The 13,319-nt window shown below is 39.9% G+C and overlaps 1 protein-coding gene across 5 annotated transcripts in view; it reads right to left on the bottom strand.

Annotated features, from left to right (window-relative positions):
- The window catches only part of PCYT1A (phosphate cytidylyltransferase 1A, choline), a 59,328-nt gene that overhangs the window by 3,862 nt on the left and 42,147 nt on the right, over positions 1 to 13,319 (bottom strand). For 4 of the 5 annotated variants that reach the window (XM_036444000.2, XM_045583872.1, XM_036443999.2 and 1 more), the window contains 6 exons: positions 11,648 to 11,747; positions 4,899 to 5,015; positions 4,108 to 4,259; positions 2,451 to 2,529; positions 1,873 to 2,015; positions 299 to 487 (listed from right to left, as the gene is read on the bottom strand). In XM_036444000.2, coding sequence (XP_036299893.1) covers positions 299 to 487; positions 1,873 to 2,015; positions 2,451 to 2,529; positions 4,108 to 4,259; positions 4,899 to 5,015; positions 11,648 to 11,747 — 780 coding nt within the window. The remainder of the gene's footprint in view (positions 1 to 298; positions 488 to 1,872; positions 2,016 to 2,450; positions 2,530 to 4,107; positions 4,260 to 4,898; positions 5,016 to 11,647; positions 11,748 to 13,319) is intronic. The other variant, XM_045583871.1, reaches the window with a different exon arrangement.

The following is a 13,319-nucleotide window of genomic DNA, read 5'->3' as shown; positions in this document are numbered from 1 at the left end:
TCTAAAACTATAGTGTAGAAGTGGGCAAGGCCACTTATGTATCTTGTCACCAGATTTGGATGTTGATAAACAGCTGGTGAAATTATTTAGGAGAATATGTAAACTCTTTCTATAAACATTTGAAAGAACTTTTTGGGGATAGTTGAAAAATAGTTCTGCCCAGTAAGAGGAACAGATTAGATAACTTCTGAATGTGGATGTCCCTTTCTGCTCAAGGATTCTATAATTCTTTCCACAGCTTGAGAATTCCCAACATATTCCTAAAATTTCTTAAGTTATCCAGTTGGAGAAAACATACCAGTGCTCCTTCCGGACCAAACATTTCCAGGAAATTTCCAATGAATTCTCGGGATTTCTCCTCCCATTTCTGAATGAGGTCAATGCTTTTTTCCTCTACCTTCTGAACAAATTCTTTTGACTTTTCTTCCACATCTTTCACTTTCTTCTTTACTTTGTCAACCCGTTCCTGCAAATGGTATTTCTTCTCCTAGGTAAAGAAAGAACTGTTTTAAGAAATCATACCCACTCTGACATTTCTTACCAAAGGGAGGAAAGAAACATGGTTCATTACTCTATTGACATTCTTTTCAGTCTTTAGAATTTCACTTTGCTTAATCTACTCCACACTTCTCTAGCATAACAGGTAAGATATGCTCTGGATGATCAATCTTATACAAAAAGTGTGGTAATTCTAACATCATGGAAACCCAAACCAAACTAAATATATAAGGTTGGCCCAGTTACATGTATGCAACCAAATGAAGTAACATTTTTAAAGATAAAACTTAAGACTTAGAACATAAACATGCCCAACATAACCCAAATCACATTCTAGATGGAGATGTGAAGGGAACAAGATCACTGCAGAATATTGCCAAGAATAAGCCACTATAATATCAATAGGTTGAAAGTTGAAGTAGTAGATCTTTACTTAATTCGTTTTGTATTGGATTTTTCTCCTCTATCATTGGCTTATTCTATGATTTTAAAAGAGTTGTTTTTAAGTTTTGGAAGTCTGCTTGCTCATTCACAAAGTAAAGATGATACTCTTTGGTCCTACCAACTTCCCTAAGGAAGGGAAATGGGAGAAGGGGGAGTCTTTAGTCAAATGAAAAATATTCTCACAATTTCCCAATCATAGAGGGTTAAGGAAATATGTTTAAATTTTTGAACACCTGAAAAAAGAGAAAAGGTTCTGTAGTGGGCGGTTAACAACAGCTAGGGTTTATCTGCATAAGTAAGTCATATTCAGACGAAACCATTTCACCCAGTCATAATTCACAGGATGAGGAACAGGTAAGGAAGCTTGGTAAGCTACTAATGTAGAAGATACAGTTAGCAGCTTTCTTTTTAAATGAACTTTATAGAGGTATAATTTACATACACAAAATGTATAGCAGTTTGTTGCTAAAGGATAATATTAAGCTAAGGTAAACTTTGCTTCCATAAATCAAATTTTAAAATTTAGGTCTATATGTCCTGAGAAATGGCATGCAAAATGTATGTCGCTACCCACACAGGGAGAGGATCCATAGCTTTTACCAGATTTTCAAAAGCACACCAAATAAATTAAAAAAGCTAAGAACCACTATTAATGTATTTGATATACATGTTGGACTTTAAAATTGAAAATTCTCATTTATTGAATTGGCTCTGTGTCTTTATATCAATGTATTGATATTAGACCAGAAGGCAGAAAATATCTCTGTTTCATCTTTGTAAAGAGCTCAGCATGGCGTTATCTGTAGGAATCCGATGGGCTTTTGGAGGAAATAACCATAGCAGACTGAAAAGCGGGTTCAGCTCAGGTGAAGTGGGAGGCAATGTGTGTCCTGTAGGGCCAGGGAACTCTGGGATGAGGTTGGAACTCACGTTGATAAAGCTGACATTGAGCTCCTTTGCCGTGTAGCCCCTCTGTAGGTTCCGTCTGGCATACACATCATAGTCCCGGACAATTCGGGTGATGATGTCTGATGTAGAGATACCTTCTGTCCTCTGTGTTGGAGCGAACATGCCTAACCCCAAAACACATACAGACACGGTGACATTCTGCTTAGCTCAGGCAGCAGGACTAGATAGAAACTGGGAGCAACATTCCTTTCCTATTACTAAGGGAAGTCTGGAGATACTGACATACAGAAGGAGAAATGAATCAAAGGAAAGGGGTTAAGGAAAGGAAGGGCTATATGGCCCTAATATTAAGAAAAACCTGGGGCTGGAGAAATCCCTGAAATTAAGAGAGATATCAGTAAGTAGATGTTTAGTCTGAGAACTGATGGATCTCAGTGCTGTGCTCACTTTATCCTCTTACCAAAGTGTGACCTGAAAGTGGATGTTGAATTTCTCAGTGTATAAACTTTTCTCCGTAGAGTAGTTGTGTGGCTGAATCTCTGTCACTGCCCCTGATACTATACACATCACAGTGAGAATATGTACATCGACTTACTCACCTGCTTCCTTAATGTGCTTATAAACATCATCACTTCCTGCGGAAGAATAAGGGATGTCATCATGGGCCACAAAATCAATCTGAAAATAAGTAAACATCATTTAAAACCCAGGATACCTGCCATGCAGAAAGAACCAGTAAAACTCTCAGGCCCAGAAAAAAGACAAAGGGCCCAGGTCTCAAACGGACATTTTCTCTTTTTATTTTACTTTATTTTTAGAGAGAGAGTAAGGGAAAGAGGAGAAGAGAGAAAAACATCCATCAGCTGCATACTCCCTACTGGGGATTGAGGCCGAAACCAGAGCATGTGCCCTGACTGGGACCTGAACTGGCAATCCGTTGGTGCATGGGCCAAAGCTCAACCCCTGAGCCACACTGGCCAGGGCTGGACATTTTCTCTTTGTCTCTCATGTTTTGCTCACTAATTCCATGATTCATAAGCCACTAAACCTAATTATTTATGGATCATAAATATGAGGTCAGCAGCTTTCTCTTGTCAGCTCTTTCTCCTGGCGTACTAGAAATGCTACCTTCACTCTATATACAAGTCACATGTTTGGAAAATTGGGCTGGGTGTGCAAGTGTATGACAACAAGGAAAGAAGAAAAGAAATCTCATTCTCCCAGGTCTAAAAGAATTCATCAAATAAGGTTTCTGGAAGTCTGGGAAAGAGGTTATTGTTAACTGGTTTCTCTCTCAGACCAGGAGAGGAGTGGGAATATAAAAATGGCAACCAAGAACCCTTTTATTAGAATAGATACATCTATATTCCTGAGAAATGCAAATTCCAAAGCCATAAAAGATCTTTAGGTCTCAGGATCTATCATTTTATTAGTGTCAATACCTCTTGCAACAGTGAAGAGACCACTGGCACTGGATCAATAATCTTTCCGGAAAATATGCTAAGCCTCACTTACTTACTCCTCCCTAAATATGCCATAGACCCTTTACTAATATAATTGCTAATACCACCACCAACTCCCAGAAGCCACTGTCGTGTGAAATGTGCTCATCAGGACTGTGTCAGGGATTCACAGCTAACATCTCAATTACATGGGTAATTGAGTACACTGCTAACAAGAAGAAAAAGAAAACGGAAGTTCCTCTAACCTCTTCTGCCTAGGCCTTCTTGGCTGTGTTACTGGAATAAACTTACCTTTGGCACCACGGAGTGTTGATGTAGAAAAGTTAGAGAACTATATAAGGTGTGTCCTGATCCTAAATAGTTAGAACAAATATCCCTTAGCTTCAGGCCTTCCCTTCAAAAGTCTTGCTTTTGAAGCACTTTGGCTACCTCTGTTCCTTTCTGTTTCATTGGACAATTCACCTTCAACAGCCCACCCATTCCTGTAGAAAACTGACCATGTGCGCCGAAACCGGTTTGGCTCAGTGGTAGAGCGTCGGTCTGCGGACTGAAGGGTCCCAGGTTTGATTCCGGTCAAGGGCATGAACCCTGGTTGCGGGCACATCCCCGGTGGGGGATGTGCAAGAGGCAGCTGGTCGACGTTTCTCTCTCATTGACGTTTCTAGCTCTCTATCTCTCTCCCTTTCTCTCTGTTAAAAATCAATAAAATATATTTTAAAAGAAATAAATTTTTTTAAAAAAAAGAGTTGAAGAGATCCCGGAACAGGGAAAGGGGGCGTGTGCCGTGTCTCACCCGGTGCTCTGCCAGGAACTCCGGAGTCAGGGTCCAGGGGGCGTTCCTCACCACCTCATCCACGTAGCGGCAGTGCTGCACGGCGTCGTAGCGCTCATTTTCGTTCATCACCGTGAAGCCTTTGAAGTTGTGCGTCAGCTCATCACTGCAAACTGAGTTCACCACATCACAGGGTGGTAAGTCAAAGCCCCCTTCGCTTTACCACTGCTCAGTTTCCAACCCCTCCCGTTCCCCGGAGCTGTAACCATTTCCTCCACCCGGAGACAAATCCTCTGGAGGGTAGCTCAGTATGGGTGACAATGCTTTTCCTAATCCAAGATACACCTTCAAGAGCAACGCTCACTAAATAGTATGTTCACATTTGGAGAAGAGAGGCTTCAACGGGGCTAAAATCTTTGGCTTTGAAATAAACCTGCCATGCATTTCTGCATCAGTTAAGTTTTATAAGACTGTACTGGGCATATGAATTTGTTAAGTGAATTTTGTAATTCAGTAGGTTCAAAATAATAAACTGAAATCCAGAGTGAATGTCATTTTCAAACAGGCAACAGGGGTCTCATGTGACTACAGAAATTCAGCTAAAAACAGTGAGATAAATAAACACTGGACATCTCAGGTCACTGAGCTTGGAACTTCTCTCTCCATATATGTCATGTTTTAGAGAAGCTGTACTATATCCTTCATTTAAAAACAAAAACAAAAACCAATATACTCAGGTTATAAAGGTAGAAGAAAAAGGCTACTATAATTTTTTTCTGGCCTATACCTAAAGTCATCAGGTGTTTTCTTACCTCCCACAATGAGGTATGTATTAGGGAAAAGGTTCTTTGCTTGCATCAGAGCCCGGGCATGACCAGAATGAAATAAGTCAAATATTCCATCTGCATAAACTCTCACAGGTCGCTCATCTAAATCCAAAAGAAAATTTATTACAAAAATACAATGATTCAATATTTCCTATTTGACAAATGAAAATGGCACTGTGTGACTAATCCATCCCAGCATACCTCTCTCTTAAGGTGTGAGGAGTAACACCACACACGTCATTGGCGACAAAGACCTTTGACGTCATATCCATGAACTCTGTTAGTGTGGTTATACCAAACTGCTTAGGCAGTTGGATTTCATGATTATCTTTTTTTATTCTTAGATGTGAAAAGAAAGGGTTATCCAATAGGTAAGTCCAAAACTTCAAAATCCTCACCTTCAGTTCAGGTTTAAACTTCAGTTACACATGACCAAAATAATAGTACAGCTCTCTCATTTTCAAGCTGTCTTGAACACTAATGACTAAAGCTTTGCTTTGAAAATAAGCCTCCCTACCATTGCCCAGAGAGTAAGGAGTGATCCATAAAGGTGAGATTAAGAAAAATGGGAGGTAAGGACCAGTTATCAATTTATTGCTCCTCAGTCCCAGACTCACCCTCAGGACCTGCTCAGATGGAATTCCTTCCAGCATTTCTCCTTGACAGTGAGCATGATGTTACCCTTTCTCAGTAGAGGGTGATATAACAAGTATTTAAAAAATCAAATATATAAATATTCTTCTCTCCATTAGTGAGAATAATAAAGAACTGATTGTCAATTGTGTGTGTGTGGTAGTGGACTATGAAAGAAAAACCTTAAGACTAATTCCAAATCCAAATAAACACATAGAGAGTAAAATTGACATAATGGTTCATCATTTTTCAAATGATAACCCTAAAAGAATAGCTTTTCCTCTATTCACATCTCTACTATGTGAATAGAGGAAAAGCTATTTCTCTGTAGCAGCAGAATATAACATAAGAATGTCTCTATCACTCTGGGAAAGAAGGGCCAGAGTCTCATCAGATATACTGAAGGCAGGAATCAGATTCCTATCTCTCCTGCCTTGTAACTCAAGACACTGAATCAAGGGGGAGGAAACTGGTTCTCAGAAAGCTTATGGACTTCTTTCCAGATAGGTTTATCCATAAACAAGTAGTTTTTAAACTGAGAAATTATATATTGCTGATTGAAATATAAATTAATACAACTTAAGATGGGCAATTAGGCAATATATATCAAAAGTCAAATGACAAATGCTAATACCATTTGGCCCAGCTATTCCAGTTCTAGGAATTTATCTCACAGATATATTCGTAAAAATGTATATCATTCATTTCAGCATTGTTTGTAACAGCAAAAAGTTTAGAAAAAAAACCAAGTTTCACCCTAGCTGGTTTGGCTCAATGGATAAAGCTTTGGTCTGTGGACTGAAGGGTCCCAGGTTCAATTCCTGCCAGGGGCACATGCCTGGATTGTGGACTCAAACCCAAGCAGGGGTGTGCAGGAGGCAGCCAATCAGTGATTCTCTCTCATCATGGATGTTTCTCTCTCTCCCTTCCTCTCTGACATCAATACAAATATATTTAAAAACAAAACAAAACAAACTATCATTTTAAAAAAGAGAATACAACCTAAGTTTCAGTGAGAGATTGACTATACCACAACACATTAAAGAGCAGGAGGACTTATAGGTTATTTGTTTATATATCCACAAAGATTGGTGAAACTGGTTGCCCATAAAAGTGAGACAGTGATGAAAGGAAGGCATTCCACTCTATATTAACTTTTTCTACTTTATGAGTGTTAAGCATAACAATGCATAGATTTTATAATATAGAAAACAAAAATTATATATAAACAAATACACCAATACAATGAAAAACTGAGAAATAATATGATAAACTAAAAAGTCAGAAAGGTTATAGTTCAAGCTTGCCAACCAGCCCTTTCCTCTGTACTCTTAACCCCTTTAAGCCTGTTTCCTCATCTAAAAAAAAAAAAAAGGCAAAACAAAACAAAATCTGAGTACTATAATCTCACATCCACATCCTAGAGATCATGACCTGAAGTAACTAACATACTTTCATTTTTCCTAAACAAGTCCAGAGAGGCTATGATCTCACTTAGTTGATCCTTAAAGACAAAGGATAGAATATGAAAATTAAGAATGTTTTGTTTTTCTGCCATTAGCATATATCAAGGGCAAAGTGAGATTTCCTGTCAGTGGAAATACACAGAGTGCTGCTGTACAATGGCTATTTGCCAGTAGCTAATCATGCATATTAGGCCACGTCACCACTGAGTCCTTTTGTCAGACCAAAGCCAGCTGTGCTTCTTGCCCTTGTTAGTGTTTCCCCAACCTCCCAACTTCTTAATTCCCTATGACTTCACCCCAAGTCTTTGGTAAAACCTGGCTGGTATATTAACCAAATAGCCAGAAGGGGCCACTATTGAACTAGAAAATCTGAGGATCCATTCTTTCACCAAGTGGCTATTGGCCAGGATAACCAGACCCTCCCTCTGATTTACATCTGTTGTCTCAGCATATTATTAAGCATGAACCCTTTAATTCTCAAAATGGTCCTGATTTGGATGACAAATGACAATCCTTGCACTACTACTAGCTAACAAACTAGATGTTCTCCTTCAGGCCGAATAAACCTGGACTTCAATTTATTGTTTCTTTTGATATATTCTCTCAAATACCTATCACCAAATCTATATTGTCCCCAACAGATTTCCATTGTCCTTCAGACTCTGCTTTTTCTTCATTTCTCCCAGAGAATATATCACTGATTTTTCTTTTCTTTTTCTTTTTTTTTTCAGAAGAGATGATCTTATTTCTCAAGTCATATTTGTTTTTTCTCTGGGTAGTGAGTTTTCTCCTAGATTCCACAAACTTCCCTCTTGTATTCTCTTACCTCTCAAGTGAAAATCTGGGGGCATAGAGAGGAATGCCCCCTTGTGCTAATTATTTGTTTAAAATTCACTAACTATGGCATATTGTATGCAGATTCATTACTGGCTCATCCGTTGGCCAGCACTGGCATGAATTCAGTCAGCTACTCGACTACTTAAACATAAAACAGAACAGACGGAAGGAGATAAAGGAGAAACACCAGAGACAGCATTAGGCTAGCAAACTTTATAGGCTACTTTGTGACTATCTGTACCACCTAAAATACAATCAGTTGGCCAATGGTCTTCTATTGTTAATAACTAATATCTATGAAGAGTCACACCACTTTAGGGTGAAAAGAACACAAAGATGGAAAAACTTGGGTTTTAGCTTAAATTTTATCATAAACTATTTGTTTTACTGTAGAGGAGCTTTTAATTCTAAGTTTCTATGGACCTTAATTTCTTGTTGTAGATAGTATAAAGAAAGAGACTATAGAGTATATTACCTCAAAAAATGAACTACTTGTAAAATTATATTATTCTAAATTTTAAAAAATTAGACTTATTAGTTAGTACCTATTAATTATAGGCTTCCAAACGTGTGAAAAGCACATCTACACACATGTAATGTATCTCAGGTGGGTAACATAACTAATGTGGCCAGGTCTGAGTGAGGTGCTGAATTCTGAAAGTGAGTCATCAAAGTGCATGAAAAGTCCTTGCCCTCAGTAGACTCTACTATCACATCTGAATGTGACCTTTGTTCTGTTTGGTGGCATTTTGAAATCTGACCTGCCAGCATTACACCTTGTTACCTATAGCCTGTTTTTCCATGTTATCATTTCACCTGCTCCATTAGCCTTTATTCCTCAAACAAGGGGAACCAATCCCAAAACATCACATTATGAATTAGAAGGGCTGTGATCAACATGTATAAACACTTTTGCAAATGAAAAGCATTCTTTGAAATTTTGAGGACCCAAACTATACTCCACAGAGCCAAGATTTAGTCAGAGAGTATTGGGATCCCTGGCCTGACACTGTACAGCATTCATTTCTATTCGCATTTCACTATTCCTCAGTTATAACAAGGAGCAAATATACTAACACAATTAAGAAGTAGCCACAGCCCAGTCAGCGTGGCTCATGGTTGAGCATCGACCTGTGAACCAGGAGGTCACAGTTTGATTCCTGCCCAGGACACATTCCCAGATTGTGGGCTTGATCCCCAGTGTGGAGCATGCAGGAGGTAGCTGATCAATGATTCTCTCGCATCACTGATGTTCCTATCTCTCTCTCCCTCTTCCTTCTTCTCTGAAATTAATAAATAAATATATATGTGTGTGTGTATATATAATATATATGTGAATATATATATACATATATACATATATTGAATATATATACATACATACATATATATATATAGAGAGAGAGAAGTAACCACAAATATTCTATATAATAAAAACCTAATAACACAAATTGTTCAACCAGAAGTTCAACCACTCACTATGACGTGCACTGACCACCAGGGGGCAGCATGGAACAAGGTGGGCATCCAAGACTCAGTGCTGACAGTGGGCAGCAGAGGAGGTTCTGCCAGCCCTGATGGGCCCTGACGAGAGTGGGACCACAGCAGGATGGTGGAGCAGGTGAGCAGGCAGCACTAGGCCAAGGAGGGTGCAAACGGGGGTCCGATCACCTCACAGATTGCTACCAGTGATGGTGGCTGGGAGGGTGGGGGGTAGGGGAGGGCAGGGCTGTTTCCCGGCTCCCAGGCGCTGAGGGAGCTGGTGGGGGGCAACCATAATCAATCAACCCATAGACGGTCACCCTTGTCGGCAGGCCCTGATCGGTTCAGGGCCAGGCCCCAGGCTGGAATGGAGACCTGGAGGGTGAGGGGTGGCAGTGACCAACCTCCCGCGGAACCCAGGCAGGTGGCTGCGACCTCTCACTTCACCGGCTACCTGGGTGCGTGGGTGCCAAGGACAGAGAGGTATGGTGAGAATGCAGGGTGTCCACCGAGCTCGCTCTCACTCCTCCTGCTGCCCTCCCCGGGACACCAGAGCTCACGCGCCAAGAAGCCCCGATACTCAGGTGCTGGGCCCCACGAGGAGCACGCTCTGCACCCAAGGGCCTCTTCTGCTGAGCCGCGCCACAGCCACTGGGACCACAGGGGCCGGTCGGGCTCCCCATGGGTTCGCACAGGAGCCAGTCTGCAAGGGGAGAGAGCAAGGTGCCCGCCTGCTTCCTTGTGGCACCACTGGGTGGCCCAGAGGCCCATGCTGCACCCCATCCCATGGCATCCGGCCATGCTCACCGCACCTCCTCATGGGGACTAGGGCCTTGTGACTCAAGCGGGGGGGAAGGGGACACGATGACGACGACGAAATGTGGGGGCCTAGAGGGCCTTGGTGCTGCCCAGGGCCCAGAATTCAGCTAGGACCTGCCCTTCTACGCCAGATGCTCAAGCTTCAATCACCAGCCAGGTCTAGGGACTGTATCTGTGCACAAATTTCATGCACTGAACCTCTAGTCTTCCATAAAGATTTATGGCTATAACTGCTTCTTACTCCCTAGTGCTTGCCAGAGTTTGAGTCAAGACCTATGCTTACAGAATAGACAAAATACTTTACTATAGTGATTGAAAAAAATAAAGAAGGATTGAATAAAAGGAGAATTGAAGAATTCATAAAGAAGGACAGCCAAAACCCAGTTTGGCTCAGTGGATAGAGGGTCGGTTTGCGGACTGAAAGGTCTCAGGTTCAATTCCAGTCAAGGGCATGTACATTGGTTGTGGGCACATCCCCAGTGGGGAGTGTGCAGGAGGCAGCTGGTCGATGTTTCTCTCTCATTGATGTTTCTAGCTTTCTATCCCTCTTACTTCCTCTCTGTAAAAAAATCAAAATATATTAAAAAAAAAAAAAAAGAAGAAGAAGAAGTAAGGACAGCTGCCTATAAGACTGTATTCACAACATATGCTCATGGAAGTTTCTATTTATGATGATCCCTAAAACTAATTGAGTATCTAGAATACACATATTATGTAAACTGAGCATACAAATAAAGAGTATGGGCTTTGAAAATAATAAAGTGAGTCTTTAAAACACTGGAAAATTACAATATCAAGGAAGGTAAGCCCTAGCTGGTTTGGTTCAGTGGATAGAGCATCAGCCTGCAGACTGAAGGGTTCAATTCGATTCCGGTCAAGGGCACATGCCCCCAATGGGGGATGTGCAGGAGGCAGCCAATCAATGATTGCTTTCATCATTGATGTTTCTATCTCTTTTTTCCTCTCTCTTCCTTTCTGAAATCAATAAAGATATATTTTTTTTTAAAAAGAAAGATAAAATTAAGTGATGAGTATCTTTTAACTTGAGATATTTTTGTCTTCTATCATCAACAGCATAATAGCTAGGGTACTTACTAATAGAAAGGAAGATTTGGGGAACAAATTGAAGATTATTAAAAATGTGGTAGCCTGATATATTATTTGGACCTTTATAAAAATCGATAAGGTTAAAGTCCAACTCTGCTATATCTCATAATTATGGTAATAGACCAAGAAGCAAATATGTACTACTATATCTCAAAGCTGTGATAACACCCTGGGAAACAAGTGCCTAATACATAATTTTAAAAAAATGCAATTTTATGGAGTACAGGTATCCTCCCAAAAGAATAACAAGGGAGCTAGAAAGAACCCATCTCCCTTGTCCCAACTAGTCTTTATAGGTAAAATGAGGGAAGAATATAGAAAGTGGGTGTATATTTGATAAATACAATTAAACGCTAAAAATAACAACTAAGTAATAGGGCATTTACTTACAAGGAGTTCCTCTGCTGGCTTCTTCCATAGTTACCCTGACATAGGGCTTATTAAAGTCTACTTCAATTTCATCAGAAAAAGGAGCTGGCTGCCGTAAGCCCTTAAGAAGAGAAAAGTGAAAGAGGGGAAAAATAGTTAAATTCAATGGTACAAACTGAAATACTCAAAAAATGGCAGCTCTAAAGAACAATCAGTTTCTTAATATACTGTGACTAAAATTCCTCCTAAAAGTTCAATAACACAAAAAATAAAAAGAAATTCCAAAATGACAAGTGAAAGTTACAACCTTTCTTTTTAAAATTTCTTTATTGATTAAGGCTGTGGTCGGCAAACTGCGGCTCATGAACTACATGCGGCTCTTTGGCCCCTTGATGTGGCTCTTCCACAAAATACCTCAGCCTGGATGAGTCTATTTTGAAGAAGTTGCGTTAGAAGAAGTTTAAGTTTAAAAAATTTGGCTCTCAAAAATTAATTTCAATCATTGTACTGTTGATATTTGGCTCTGTTGACTAATGAGTTTGCCAACCACTGGATTAAGGTATTATATATGTGTCCTTATCCCCCCATTTACCCCCAACCCCTTACTCATGCCCTCACCTCCCTGTTGTCTCTGTCCATTGGTTAGGCTTATTATATGCATGCATACAAGTCCTTTGGCTGATCTCTCTCCCTTTCCCCTACTCTCCCTTATTTTCCCTCTGAGGTTTGACGGTCTGATCTATGCTTCTCTGTCTCTGGATCTGTTTTTGTTCATCAGTTTAAGTTGTTCATTATATCTCATAAATGAGTGAGATCATGTGATATTTATCTTTCTCTGACTGGCTTATTTCACTTAGAACAATACTCATCTAAAGAGCAAATCACGGTGTCAAAGATAAATAAATGTTTGCTAATGATTTCAGGGTAAAGGCTGAACAAGATGGCTGGCAACAGTCCCAACTAACCAGGCCCAGAATGACGGCTGCTCTGCTGCCTGGCAGCACAGCCAACCCTGATCTATGTGACAAAACTGCCAAGGTTCATAAGTGCATTTTCAAATCACTTCAACTAGTAGATTGGGAAGGCAAACAGCTCCTGTGTACTTTACTAAGCACAATTATCATTGTGTAATGCTTTGTACTGCAAATATATTCTAATACTCATAACAGCCCTGTGAATCAAGTAATATAATAGCTGGTATCCTCAAGAAAATGAGGTTCAGAGAAGTTAGATGAATTGTAGGCAATTACAGTAAAACCTCAATATAATGACTAGTTCAGGTGAGAAGGTGGCCAAAATTCTCTTATGTAAGTAGTTTTTCTGAATGCATATATAAAAAAATTAACAAATTAGTTAATTTACCTGTTTTTATTTATGTAGACACATTTGTGTAACTAAACTTAAATATGTATGAAAAGTTTACTTTCACAGGAAAATGTTCTATATGTATTAAAATCATTTTAAATTTATATTGAATAGTTTTAGCAATTCACCAGTCACCAGAGGTAAACAAATGCACACGGCTGGGGCGTGGCTTAGTGCACATCAGAACGTCAACCCACTGGTGTTAAAACTGCTTGAGAAAGAGCATAGGTTGGATCAGAGACAGAGTCTTCAATAAATGGTGTTGGGAAAATTGGACAGGTACATGCAAAAAAATGAAACTAGCCCACCAACTTACACTATATACAAA

The sequence above is a fragment of the Pipistrellus kuhlii genome, unplaced genomic scaffold, assembly GCF_014108245.1.
Source record: "Pipistrellus kuhlii isolate mPipKuh1 unplaced genomic scaffold, mPipKuh1.p scaffold_m20_p_2, whole genome shotgun sequence".
NCBI classification, from domain to species: domain Eukaryota; kingdom Metazoa; phylum Chordata; class Mammalia; order Chiroptera; family Vespertilionidae; genus Pipistrellus; species Pipistrellus kuhlii.
Note: the sequence above shows the minus strand (reverse complement) of the source record. Positions and strands in the feature narration are given on the sequence as shown.